This window comes from Thamnophis elegans, chromosome 3 (assembly GCF_009769535.1).
Source record: "Thamnophis elegans isolate rThaEle1 chromosome 3, rThaEle1.pri, whole genome shotgun sequence".
Taxonomy (NCBI): domain Eukaryota; kingdom Metazoa; phylum Chordata; class Lepidosauria; order Squamata; family Colubridae; genus Thamnophis; species Thamnophis elegans.
Genome location: NC_045543.1, coordinates 96,797,559 through 96,812,263, shown reverse-complemented (window position 1 = coordinate 96,812,263; position 14,705 = coordinate 96,797,559). Strand labels below are relative to the sequence as shown.

The 14,705-nt window shown below is 37.9% G+C and overlaps 1 protein-coding gene across 1 annotated transcript in view; it reads left to right on the top strand.

Moving 5' to 3' along the window:
* Positions 1 to 272: 272 nt before the first annotated feature.
* Positions 273 to 14,705, top strand: part of COMMD10 (COMM domain containing 10) — a 61,612-nt gene continuing 47,179 nt past the window's right edge. The window contains exons 1-4 of the mRNA XM_032214337.1: positions 273 to 383; positions 2,409 to 2,499; positions 5,331 to 5,441; positions 6,649 to 6,804. Coding sequence (XP_032070228.1) covers positions 349 to 383; positions 2,409 to 2,499; positions 5,331 to 5,441; positions 6,649 to 6,804 — 393 coding nt within the window. The 5' untranslated portion in view covers positions 273 to 348. The remainder of the gene's footprint in view (positions 384 to 2,408; positions 2,500 to 5,330; positions 5,442 to 6,648; positions 6,805 to 14,705) is intronic.

Sequence of the window (14,705 nt, the reverse complement as noted above, 5' to 3'; positions counted from 1 at the left end):
AGTATGAGTGAGCAGTCGCGTACCTCGGAAATACATAAACACTAATCTTTTGGGCAATGACCCAGGATTATGATACTCAGCCAATGGAACGACAGACAAGAATTCGAAAAAGGCAGCGCTTCTACGCGCATGCTCCGCCGTGTACTACTCGCCGGCAGTAGCAGCAGCCCCACGCTATGCACTCCTTCCTGGCGCTCCCTGGCGATAAATACCCGGAGAAGGCTTAGCAACCGAAAGGCGGGACTTGCCTGACTCGCACCGCTGGGAGTAGCTTTTCCGGGACCAAGCTTTTTGAGCTTCTGATTGGCTTTCCAGGGAAAGGGGATGGTATGATTGACGGCGCTCAAAATGGCGGCGCCCATGGTTATTCCTGATACCGAAAGGTAAGGGCGAGACTGTTCTGGTGTTTTCCCTCTTACATACCCTCTTGCGGGTTAATATCATGCCGGTTGCATGATATTAAAGGTGACGTCCTTTACAAATAATGCAAAAAAGTGATGCAGGCTAAAATGCAGACGGGAGTGGAGGGGGAGAGCTTCTCTTTCAATGTTAACGCTTGGACCAAGGAGCAAAGCGAAAATGCTGCAGCAGCCGAGGCTGCAAAGGGAGAATAAGGAGCCAAGGGTCACACACGCAAAATCATTCCTGACTTTCTAAGAAGGGGTTTCCTGGCCTTATTTTCTGAGCGCAGCATTTTTCAGCTTTTGCAACTTTGAAATATGTGGACTTTAAATCCCAGAATTGTGGAACTCGAAGTCTGCAGAGCTTCACAGTTGCTAAGGTTTAAATGTCTATGGAGATTCTCAGTCATGGTTGTCCCAAAGATGCTTTTTTTCCCAAGAGACAACTGGACTTTGTTTTTTCTTAGAAGATTTTTCACTTCTCATCCAAGAAGCTTCTTCAGCTCTGACTGGATGGTGGAGAATGGAAGGATTTATACTTCTTGCAGAAACTGGTCATTTGCATTCTTTTAGCGAGTTGTTGAGGCCACCTGGAAGTTTATCTGTGTCCTCAGGGTTACCTGAGTAGTGCTAATGGGGCTGGAGCCTTCTTGGAACTGTTGAAAGGACTGTATTGCAAACTGGAGATAGATGATATTGTATCCATCCCTCTTTACTGAGAAAGGGCTGTTCAATTTTGATACAGTTTCTTTACCAGCTGTTACTAAGGTTGAGAAACACTGGCTTAGCAGTTGGCTCTGCTGAGTTCCATCCGACTTCTAAAGAAACTTGTGCTACGTTTTATAGTTTTCCCTCTGGTCTGTTGACTAGGGGGTGCTGTCCTCGCTCCTGATTGGTTACCTGTTTGACAGCCGGCCTATATAAAGAGCTGTCAAACAGGGCTCAGCATTGCCAGTTAGCTGAGATGCGTGTATTGCGAAGTGCTGCGTTTGGCAACCTGTTAGCATTAAAACTGTTAACATTTTGAAGTCCTGGCTCGCCTCCGTTTGTCCGCCCACGTTCTCTCTAGCTAGAACATTGGCAACAAGGGTGGGATGCTGAGGCGGAGCTCAGGCAGAACTGATAAGAGTCACTATCACAAAGCTGAGTCACGAGAACTGAATTCCCTCAGAGGAATCACTCAACGAAAGGTTGAGTGAAGTCACAAAACCTACGAGGACTGCGGTCTGATTATCAACTGAGCCAACAAATTACCTCAGAATGGGTTCAATGAACACATTAGCAGTTTTTAACAGGGTTACAGAGACCTGGGACTCATATATTTCCCGATTTGAATGTTTTTTAGAAGCCAATGACTACACCGGGCTATCTGAAAACCAAAAAAAGTCATGTTTTCTAAATTTGTGTGGTACGGAGATGTTTAATATTACGGGGACGCTAGTGGCTCTCCAATCCGTACACACTGTTTCATAGGATGTGTTAATGGCGAAACTAAGGAATCATTACGCTCCAACACCATCCCGCACAGCTTGCCAGCATGCCTTTCATAGGAGAAGCCAGTGCGAGGGAGAAACAATTAATGAGTATGTGGCTGCTTTAAGAGCCGCTGCTTTACATTGCAATTTCAGATATTTAGATGATGTCCTTCTGGACCAAATTGTCGGTGTTGTGCGAGACCTCCATATACAGCGCCGCCTCCTGCTCAAACCTGAATTAGAATTTAAACCCGAATTTAGTTAAAATAAGTCATTGCCCTTGTTTTTTCTTTGCAAGACCAATAAGGGAGGTTGGAATCACTTGACTTCTGTTTCCTGGAGACTGGCTGGAGAATTTCAGATTGCCTTAAAATGCAGTCAGTTTACTTCATTTAATATTAAATTGCTATTTGACAACTTGGTAAAAGCTGAGAAGGAGATAAATTCAAAATCTGTTATTTTAGATCGCTACCTATCTAAAAAAGTGGTTCTTTAATGTGGCGCTTTTAAATTTTTCATTCTTTTTTTTAAGAGTTCGAAAAGCTGTGACCTTGATCAATGCTCTGGATACAGGCAGATTCTCCCGCCTTCTCTCCCGCATTCTTCAGAAGCTTCACATAAAGGTTGGTATAGAAAGTGAAAATGACCCCAAATCATTCAATGTTATCTGGGCAGCTTTCAAATATATGAACTTCAGTTGCCAGAATCCTATAAGTAGCCATGCGGGCCAATAAATTCTGGGCATAGTTTATACCTCTGGATCTCTGATAAGGGAATGAGGCTGTAAAATGATTATAACCATGAATTCTATTTCAGAGTAGGGTTGACATTCTTTTAATCTATTTTTCATTAAAAAAGGACAAAAATGAAAATAACCTTGTTCAAACATCAAATCAACTTCTCTCTCATTAAAATAGGGAGACTAATAATTTAATTATATCCTGCCTGACTTTCAGTGACTGTGGACAGTTTATAAACTATTTAACATATTAAAAGCAAGAAAAAAAGAAGGGTAAAGCTGGTAGAATGACAAGAACAGATGGGAACAAAGGAAAAGAATTAAAGGAAGCCTTTGGCCATCCTTGTTTATGGCCTGGGTGAAGAGTCAGGTCTTCCAGGTCATTCAAAAGCTCAGCAAGGTGGAGGCTGTTGGCATCTTGAAGGAACCTCATTCTAGAGGGCAAGTGCTGCTACAGAAAAGGTACTGTATGTTTCCAGGGTCATGATAGGTGGCTTTGTTTAATTGATGGTTCCCACAAATGCACTAACCCTTCCAGATTGAATTGGCTGGACATATACTGTGGGAGATAAAAGATAGGTATTTCCTCAACCCATGTGATTCATATATTCCATAGTATGGTACAATAGTTCTAAAACTAAAAATGATATATCAGGTAATAAGGATTTAATAGCTGCCAGCTGATGAAAGTTTGTAAACTGTAATCAGTAATCTGATGCAATGTAAGGCAAGGCTGATGCTATGAGGATGATTCATTGCAGCTATGGTATAACTCTCCTAAGACTGATTGGAGGTCCACATAAGTCTATATAAACAGGTGGTCATTAAAGGGCGTTTCTCTCTCTCATTGTGTGTTTCATTTCTCTCCTGGTGTTTGTAGCTGAGTGGTAAGAGATTATTTAGCTCCATGTTTATGTCTATATATTTTGTATATAAAGCACTAATAGTTATCTAAAAACGCTGTGTGCTGCATTTTACTCATAATAATAGTCACACTGCCAAAACTCTGACATGATACCGTGTTTCCCCCAAAATACGACATGTCCTCATAATACAGCCATGCCACATTTTTCTGGTAGGAAAAAATATAAGCCCGCCCGCATATGAGCCCCCAGGACAACCCCCCACCTCCGGCCAGGCAGAGCACCGCTCAACAACCTAACAGTATCCCGAAGGTGCCAAGCCGCTGGAACCTGGGGGGGAGGCAAAGGTGATCGCATTGCTTGGCACCTTTGGAATACCGTTAGGTTGGTGAGCAGCGCTGTGCCCAGCTGAAGAGGAGGGTTGCCGGGCAGCTGCTCTCTTGTGAGTGGGCTCTGAAAGTGCCGGGCACAGCCTCATGGGCGAATGGCTGTGTTGCGCTGTCGCAGCAGCGCAACACAACAGCCATGAAGCGATCACGCTTACGAGCAGCCACCCGGCAAACCCCCTTTGCAGCCGGGCACAGTGCCATTCACTGACCTAGGGGTACCGCCAAGCCGTGTGAGCACCTGTTCGCCACCGCCCAGCTCCCATGGCTTGGCGCCTTCCAAATGCCAGTGAATGGCACTCTGCATGGCTGGAGAGGGGGGATTGCGTGAGCGGCTGTTCCGCTCTCTCTCACCCACCTCCCAATGCATGGCCCAGCTCTCATTACGGAGCCAGGGCAACTCCACTGCCGCCGCCATCCCAGCCTGGCCTTTTCCATGGCTTCCAACCCGAGTCTTTCGGCAGTGGCCGCTCTGGGCGCACACTCTATGGTTGTATGCTCTGCAAGCAGCTGGCCCACAACCATAGAGTATGCGCCCAGAGTGGCCACTGCCAAAAGACTCGGGTTGGAAATCGCAAAAAAAGGATCCCTGGCTCCGTAATGAGAGTTGGGCCATGCATAGGGAGGCTGGGAGGCAGGTGAGCGAAAGCGGAACAGCCGCTCGTGCAACCCCCCTCTCCAGCCATGCAGAGCACCATTCACTGGCATTTGGAAGGCGCCAAGCCGTGGGAGCCGGGCAGCAGCGAAGAGGTGCTCACACAGCTTGGCGATACCCCTAGGTCAGTGAATGGCGCTGTGCCCGGCTGCAAAGGGGGTTTGCCGGGTGGCTTTGCTTCATGGCTGTTGTGTTGCGCTGCTGCGACAGCGCAACACAGCCATTCGCCCATGAGGCTGTGCCCGGCTCTTTGAGAGCCTGCTCACAAGAGAGCAGCCGCCTTGCAACCCCAAAACAATAAACCTTCCCCCCATAATAAAGCCCAAGCCATATTTGTAGGTAAAAAGAAAATAAGACCCTGTCGTTTTTGGTTTTTCCACATTTGAATGGCACTTTTAGCAGTGTTTAGCTATCATGATCATGTGGCTCAGAAGGCTGCAGAAAACACATATAAATAAAGAATACATATAGTCAACAATATTTTAATCAAGGAAGTTAGATATTATAGAAGATAAATTTGGAGACTTCCTTATCTACAAAGAATCTAATTGGCACAAATGAAATTCATGTAAAACGTTCTGTTCTCCTTGGGTCTGTCTGTTTATTTATGAACTTTAGAGAACAAACCTTTTCCCCCTAGTGACTTTGAATGAAAATTTGATAGCTAAGGAAATTTATTTATATTTTCAGGTAAACTCTTTCCCTTTGTATTTAAGTTTGAATTTGATTGTAGGGAATGGGGCATGGTGCAATCATTTAAACAATTTCCTTATTTAAAAAAAATTAAACTGGGAGTTTTTACAAATTTCAGACAGAGAGTACTTTCACAGAAGAAGAGGAAGAAAAACTTCAAGCTGCATTCTCAATAGAAAAACAAGACCTTCATCTTGTACTTGAAACCATAACATTCATTTTGGAACAGGTATTCACTTTTTAATGTTACAATTTTGATATGTTTGTAAATATTTAACTTGACAGAGATAATTTTTTTCTCCAAAGTTTTACTTTAAAAGATAGTGCTCCAAATGGCTAGTTGTTTTTTAATGGATATCTTGATGCCTTGGAAGAAAGTAGAGATTGTCACTATGCATTAAAGAATTATTGCTGCAGTCCTAAACTTTATTATATAAAGAAGTGTATTGTTCACAATTGAACTTCTAAGAAAATATTATTTGGATTGAACTGTACATTAAAATGATATATGGTTGAAATTCATAGCTATGCAAGAACCCAAGCTTCTTGTTTCTTAGATTTCTGACATAATTCTGTATGTGTCAGACTAGCCATGATTAGCTGAATTCATGCAACATGATAAGCCAGAAGCAGAGAAAAGTCATTAAATGTGTGAATCCACCCACTGTTGTTTCAACTATTTCTTTAAGGCTTAAGATATAAAGCAAACGTACAACTGTGGTGTCTTAAAACATGGTTTAATATAGATCATAGATATAGTGTACATGAGATTCAAGCAAAGAAAAATCAAAGAAAAATCTCTTGGAATCATTGGAATCTCTTTGAATTATTTGAAGAGATGTACAAGTCACATAATCCTTGGTTTTATATGTCATGTTTTAGTAATAATAATTTTCAATAATTTTCAGACTGCTATATACAGCAATAGCATTTAGACTTATATACCGCTTCATAGTGCTTTACAGCCCTCTCTAAGTGGTTTACAGTCAGCATATTGCCCCCAACAATCTGGGTCCTCATTTTACCCACCTCAGAAGGATGGAAGGCTGAGTCAACCTTGAGTCTAGTGAGATTCGAACTGCCAAATTGTAGGCAACCGGCAGGCAATAGAAGTAGCTTACAGTACTGCATTCTAACTACTGCGCCATCTGTGGTTATATATGATATACAAATCATTTCGTCCTCACAGAATCAATTTTTTTTTTTTTTTTTTTTTTTAAAATAGCTTTTCTGTTTCAGGGATATTATTTTATGGTCATTTTATTAATGAACAATTTCCATTTTTCAATCCTATGCTTCTATTGTTACTGGAAATCCTAAATCACATATGCACAGTAGATACTACTTGTTCGGTATTCCCTGGGTTCTTCATAATTGTCATTTAAAATAACATTTATAAAAGTATGTACAATACATTGGATATCTTTTTTTTCCAGGCCATATATCACAACTTGAAACAGACTGTTTTGCAACAGCAGCTGCAGCATTCTAACTTGAGTCATGATAAAATAGAAGTATTTGTTACCACATGGGCAGTTGCAGGTCCAGAAATTGTGGAAAAGTTTAGACAAAGAATTTTGTCACCACATAAGGTAATTATGATTGAAATTTGTGCAATACATTAAATAATCAGGAAAATAGATACGAGTTTTTTCTAAGCACAGACAAGATTGGGCAGAATTGTAGAAAGGGAGCATCATTTCCGCCAATAACTATATGTACCAAAATTTCTGTTGGAAAAAAAGCCTGTATTTTATTAATAAAAGCCAAGCAACATAAAAATATCTATGGATATACATACATTGCCCATAAATCAGCTTTATGAATTTTAAATTCATATTATGCTTAAAAGAAACCATTGTGAACAATATTTGTGATATTGAAGAGGTTCCCATTATTTTATTTATAGCAGATTTTTCTATTGAATCCTCTCCTAATATAAATATAACCTTATATTAATCAAGCAAGACATTGAAACAATTTCTGTAAAGGGATGGTTTTTGCACGTTGTTTTGAATAGCTTAGTTTCTGGTTGAACATCTAACAGAGGATATAATTTGGATATAATGCTAAATCATTATTTAGCTTAGTTTTTCCGTTGGTCTGACATACTTGATCATAGCTTAAGGCAAACTATGGTTTGAAACTGGGTTTAAAAATTTCCCAGAATTTATTTAAATCAAAGTTTGGACCATATATAATGAAAAATCAACTTTCTTCGATGCGAAAAAGTAAACTGTTTGAATGCACCCTGATGAACTATTATTTGCTTTAAAACTGGAAGTGTGATATACAATTAGAGTGAGGCATGCTGTGCAGTGTGAACTGGTGAATGGTTTCTCTTTTATTGCTGAGGACCTTATTCTCCATTGTGTCTTATCTTATTTTAATTAGTTGTTACTGTTTGAAGGTTTAGAGTTTTTTTTAATGTCTATTTAAAAAGTGTGCACATGAGAAGAATACATTAAAGAGATGGCAGAAATTAGAATGTACTCAGTTAAAAAAAACTTACATTCTAAAAAAAGAAACTCTGCTGCAGTTAAAGTGTAATTAGGATGGTAAATGAGCTGAGTTGGAAAGGTGGGAGCAAAATGAAAGGTACCTAATCATTGTCTTTCCATGTAATGCATACTTATATACCATACCCTTCTGTATTTTGGTATTCCCTATATTTGTTGGACCAGAGTTCCCATGAGGCTCACACTGGCTGAGGTTTTTGGAAGTGAAAGTATTTAAAATATGTACAGCACTGTTTTTCAATTTGGCAACTTTAAGATGTATGAACTTCTACATAGTTGCTGGGGAATTATTGAAGTCCACACAACTTAAAATTGTCAAGTTTAAAAACTCTGATCCAAAGGAACTATGCTCAGTAACTGGCAAGTGAAGGCATGAAGCATGAAGTGTGAAGAAGTAATAAAGGCATCCCACCAAAGTCATGGCTGGAAACCCAGCTGTAGAAAATTGTGTGGAAAAATTGCTGCAAGGAAGAACAATTGGTTGCATAGCTTCTGCTAATATCTTTTTCCAGATTGGAAGATACTGTGAATGAATCCATCATACAATATTAAGGATCTTGGAGCTTTGCTTTTTCTTCTTTGGTAATCTGAGCACTGAGCATTCTTGCAGTTTGTATCTTTGAAGAGGGTGGGGGAGGATGGGTAGTTCTGTTAGTAATTGACATCAAATGTTTGTGGCTGCAATATATAACATTTTTAATATTTCTGTCAAGTAGAGAGAATTCTGGAAGTCATGTTAATAGGTGCCTTGAAATTAATTGGAAGAAATCCAGGGCATTAATCTTCATATTGACACCTTAATTAGAGCACTGTTAATGTCAGGAGTGTCAGAACTACTAGAAATAGCTCCTGATATGAGCCAAGATCTAACAAGTAAAGTTTTTTTTCTTTTTACCATTTTATTTAAGTGCAGAAGTGACATCATCTGGGACTAGAATGGGCTGACTCATAATGTATTATGAGATACTCTAATTATTATTGTGCCATAAACAACTTTTGCTTGTGGTTGTTTCACTTCAGTGTTGTAAAATACTGCATTAGGAAACCCTTTTCTAAAGCCAATTATTTATTTGTTGTAAAAGATAGATTTAATTTATAATTTCTTTTTTTTCTACTGGCAAGAATCTTCTCATCACACTGAATAAAAATCTTCAAAGTAAATATGTAATATTTTGAATTCTGTTGATTTTTAAAAATCTTAATAGGGCATGTTTCCCCCCTTCCCCCTTGCTTGATGTATATATAAGCAACCAGGTATTAAGACATAGGAGTTCGTTCTTGCTTACCGAGTGCCTGTTTAGTGACTGTTCAAAGTAACAAGGTTAAACATCCCAGCTTTGTGTCCAAAGTACAATTGCAAGTCAGAGTCATGAGTTCTCTGTTCCTTAATGACCAAATAGGAAGTGATATAGGTCTGTCGTAGTACATAGTTTTCACTTTATGATAGCATTGCCTGTTCCAACCATGGTCATGAAGTGAGCTCTAGATATACTGTATGGTCCAAAGGCTGGGAGAATTTATTTATTTTTTGACACCACCAATTCTGAAAAAATAATTGTGCTTGCTTAGATAAAATGCAGAACTTTTTAGTAATAGCATAAAATATATGACTGATATATTATTTCACCTTCCAAATATATGAGGCTGAATTTATTGAACTGCTTTCTGCATAACATAGTAAAAGTTTCAAATATTGTGTCATAAATAACCCTATCTTGATTCTTCTGGGAAATATAAAAAAGAGAAGAACTGAAGAAGCTTCTTGGATGGGAAGTGAAAGGTAATTCAAAGAAAAAAACCCCAAAGTCCAGTTGCTTTTTGAAAAACACCTTTGGGAGAACCTTGAGCAGAATTATTGAGAATCTCTCGTAGACATAAAAAAAAGAAAAGCATAGATAAATAGTAAACTTAGCAGAGAAGTAGTTATTATCTGAGAACGAATCTTCCATCAAAAAAGGAAATGCCAATAAGTTTGATTCTGTGCAAGTGAGTATAGCAATAAATAGTGCTCAGTACATTAATTTGTTAATTTAGGGACATAAGAGTTATTCATATTAACTGAAGATTTAAGGCCCATTCTGAATATTTTATATTACATTTTTCAGAAATTATACAGATATAATGTTACATTATTCCTTTTGGGAGGCATCTTTTTCTTGAGAAGGCACGATGTTTACTGGAGTCAGAACGTTACTGGTCTGACTTCCCCCCCCCCCCCTTCTTCCCTGGCAATGTGATCTTAGGGCTTCATGGAGCTTCAAAGGAATAATTGGATCAAAGTATTCCCTTAAACTGATTTGAGATATCAAATGTAATCATGTGGCTTCGAGTTGGAGCAATTTGTAGATGATTTCAAGCTTTGAAGACTTTCAGTACTTCTAATTTAATCCCTCGGATTATTGTCCTATGTTCAGCGACTGTTTGAAACTGATGGGGCTGAACGAGTACCATGATGCGTCTTTGATGTTCTGGCCATTATAGCATCCTCATAGTCATGTGATTTAGCTGTTTTTTCACCAGACCTCATTATTCCTTACCAGTTACAGTATGCCACAGCCATGATCTTCTGCTCTGTGCAAACTGCCTCTACTTAAACTCCCCTTGCCCACCTATCTTTTCCCCACCTCTGCCTTTCTGGCACCCTGCTCTCCTCTACCTCCTCCTGCCATGGCAGCCACCAGTTAATTTTGCTGTCTTCTTCCCTTTCCTGTGGACCTGTGTTCTGGGCATTGGCTAAAGTTACAATTCAATGACTGCTTGGTGAATTTGGTGAGATGATGGGGGTGGGGAACCTTGCCTGCTAAAAGCAATTTGCCGGACCTGGCCAGAAGTGATAGCCCACAGGCCATGGAGAGCACAATGGGATGTTGAGGTACAATATGCTCATCATGTTATCTGGTGTTCTCCAAGAGTCTGACCGCAGAATTGGACAAAGTGGAGGGACAAGTGTTCTTGGAGGTGCAATGTATGCTCTGCGATTTATTTTGGAAGTGCTTCTGGAGAATTGGCCTTGGGGGGGTGGGGGCTTTTAGCAAAGGGTGGAGCACCAACAGAGGCAATCCAGAGCAAGGGCTATCCAGAGCAAAGGGGGTTCAGCAAAAGATAGAACCAACAGAGGCTATCCAGAGGCCATCTGTTCACTTGACCCAGCCATTCTCCTACAAAGCCTTCCCCTGTTCAGCAGTACTTGCCGCATATATTGCAGGGATGGTCCCTTGATCATTGCCTGAATCCTGAAGAAGGAAGAAGATGACTTTCAGTTGGGGGCTTTGGTGGTGGCAGCAGGGTTAGGTGGTGGAATACTGTCAAAACAGAAATGCGAGATAGGCACATGGAGAGAGTTGAAGCAGAAGTAGTTCATGCAGGGCAAAAAAAACGTGGGTCCCTAATGACCATGTGTTCCTGGCCTAACAACTACAATCTGATTTTCTGGGACTGCCATCACTAAGCAGTATGGTCACATGTTTTGCTTAACAACTGCTTGCTTAAAATTCTGATCCCAATTAGGGTCATAACCAAAGGACTACTATTTAGGCCAATCTAAGAAGAGTGTAGGGCCTGAATGGTAAGATTGATTCTCCAGTAATTTAAAGTAATTGCTTGATTAATTTTATCAGCACCATATCTTGTACAGTGGTTTGTTCTGCTTTTGGGTTTTTGGGGTGGGTTTTTTTTTTGTTTTGTTTTGTATGTGAGCCTCTGCCTTACATATTTTTTTATCCTTATCCTTGCCACAATTATTTTTTAATATTTTCTGTTCTCTATCTGCATGTGTCTTGATTTAGTTCTGAGTTTTCTTCAAGGCATGAATTGTTATGAGAAGTACACCTGCTGTTAGACTAATGCAGATTATTTATTTCCATTATGGTATATTGAATAAACAATAATGATGCTACGTAAACTGCTCAGGTTTTTTTTAGTTAGTTACACATTTAGTTGCACAGGCAGAATATAATGTATCATTGCCAATTAATCATGCCGTTAAATCATTTGGCCCAGAAAAATAAGTAGTCAGAAAACATAGATTCTACAGCTTTAATAAATCATTACTTTTTAATTCAACTTTTAAAGCTGATTTTTATTATTTTAAAATTGGAATTGGATATGATCTGCATGTTCTATAAGATGATTCTGAAGTTATCAAGTTTACTTAAAGCCTTATAGAAAATTTTTCAGAGAGACAAGATTTGAACTTCCTGATTCATAGTTCATCCTACTGTACTATATTGCTTAATTTGTTTTTGTTAGAGACAAGCCATTCTTTGCTAAATATAAGAAAATACTAGAGCAATTAAAATGTTAGGGCTTGGGAGAAGTGATGTTTGTTTTGCTATCATTTATTTTTATGACTACCCACAAGTTTATTTATAAGTGACAATATGTTTCATAATCCCCCAGATACTAAGATTCTATGCTACTTTCTCATTTATTTCTTGTGGAGCATTGTTCATAGTACATACATTCATAGATACATAAACAGACAGACAAACTGCATACATACTTTATGGCCTAATACTTTATGCCTTAGCACACCACTTACATTTTAAGAAAACAAATAACTAAACAATAAATAAAGTGTATACACACTACTATTTTTAACCAGTGGTGCAGTATGCAGATTCTTTAAAGGAGGAAAAAACATATGCTTCTTAAAGTTAAACTCTTCCATTCTATATTATCAAGTACTCATTTCTGGAAAGCAATTGATGTTTTGTAATTATACTTAGAAGGAGAAATAATACATTTCTAAAAAAACTTACCTTTCAAACTTGATTCTGATAAGTAGTTAGTACATATGTCAATTTATGATTGTTATCTAAGAAAACACTTCTTATTTGGGAGGCTTAATTCTTTGCATTTTTTTTTTTGCTACCCCTTGTCCCATTTTACTGTGGCCATATATCTTGAACCTTAAGTGGTCTGAATTGGTCTATTATATTCAATTTTCCCTTCAATAAAATAAATAGATAACCCATTCTATCTACCTCAGGTTGCAAAGGGTTCATTAATCAAAGATTCTGAAAGCATAGCTTAGTTCCAGAACCCGGTGCGGGAGGTTGGGATGTGTGGGAAGCAAGCATTAAAAAGTAAGACTATTAAATTTCTGAAAGCCTTTTCTCTGACTGCTTAATCAGTTATGTAATTGTTCCAGTACTTTTTCAGTTCAGTATGAATTAAATATAAATGTTGTATATTATTTGTTCTCAGCTAAAAGAAATGATGAAATAATCTATCATAAAGAATATTCAGCTGTGAGGGAAATAATAGCAAACTATTTCAGCATGACATGGATTAAGCAGATAGCTTGGAAAGTGATGTTCCAGTATGGTTATAAGCAAATTAATGTATTTTAGCTTGTACAAATTATATACTATCTGCCATCAGTATCTATTTAGCTATGGATTAAAATGATATTTTAAATTTTTATATCAACAGGTACAAGACTGCATTAGTAATTCACTGAGAAATGTAAATGCAGCATTAGAAATATGTTGAAAATATATATGAAAAAATAGAAATAACTTGCTTTTCAATATTGCACAAAATTAAGATTTTTTTAAAAAAAAACTGATGCTGGATTTTCTGATTATGAAGATTATTTGTGCAGAAGTTGGTAAAATGAAATATTCTCTGATGTTAAACTGTGCTCTCTTATCCATTATGCTGTTCAGTTGCTATGCAAAACTGATGGAATTGCTCATCTGGGTCTTTGGAAACCTTATCACACATAGTTTTTTGCTATCCTATGTTAAGGAAGTAAATAATGTTGTCAAACATGGTATTAGATTAGCTAGATAGAACATTTGTTTTCTGTGCAAATGGATATGATTCTAATTTATTTATTCATCTCAGTCATAGTCTGCCCAAATATTTGGGTTGTATATTAAAGAGGGAGTGACCTAAAATCTGGACTTCTCAAGTTTTTAGAATAACCATTTTTAAAAGAAATATCATAGCACTGAAAAAGTGGAATTTGTCTAAAAAATTTTTTGACTGTGGAAAGTTTTCTGGTCTGCTTCATCATTAGCAGCAATTCAGTTGTGTCTGACCCTTTGGCCCATTCTATGTATCAGCACATTTATCCATGCCATGCTTACATGTTGTATTCTATGTATTGATATCTTTAAAAACATATGGAAAGGCCAATTGATGTAAAATGCAGTGTATGTTTTGCTAATTTTGAAAGACTTGTTGGAAACTTGTTCTAGGCATAATATCAGATTAACTTTTAAAGTCTTAGGGTTCAACTGACAAAGAGGACTGCCTGTCCAAATACGAAGTTGCACTGTCCCTTCTGTAATGCAAAATGGTTAGGAAAATGTCTTCTTCTGTATTACTCCTAATATTTTCAAAAGCTTTTGCTCTGTCTTTTGAAGATACGTCAAGATGCATTTCTTTCACTAGGCTTTTCACAGCTGTTGATTTTAGCGTTAGTTTATAACATGTCTTTCTTTCCTGTTTATTATAAATTGTGTATTCTTGTAATTGCTTAAAAAATTCAGTTTATCAGAAGAAGTGATTCAGATCATACAATAGTAATGAATGTTTTTGAGATGTTAGCTTCTAAAAATACTTCTAAAAATATTTCAATATAATCTGCATAATACAAAGGTCCAACTCTGTTTTAGGGCTAAGAAATCACACCCCTTTCTATTTATTTAATACTGTCACAAATCGGCAAGGAACAGGAGCACTGTTAAAAAACAAAATCTACTGATTTAATAAGATCATTCTTTATTCAGCAAAAGCTTCACTCTAGTCACATTTTATGGTCTTGGGAGTTAATATCAGTGGTAACTGGGATTTTAAGAAATATTTGTGGTTTGTGGGTTTTAATAACAATGAGAATTGTAGTTTACTTAATTCTGGGGTTGTTATCACAACCATAAGTAATATTTATTCTTTAACCTAATTGTAAAAGTACCCTGGCAGATGGTATAGATAAATGAAGAAAGATGGTAGAATTCTTTTTC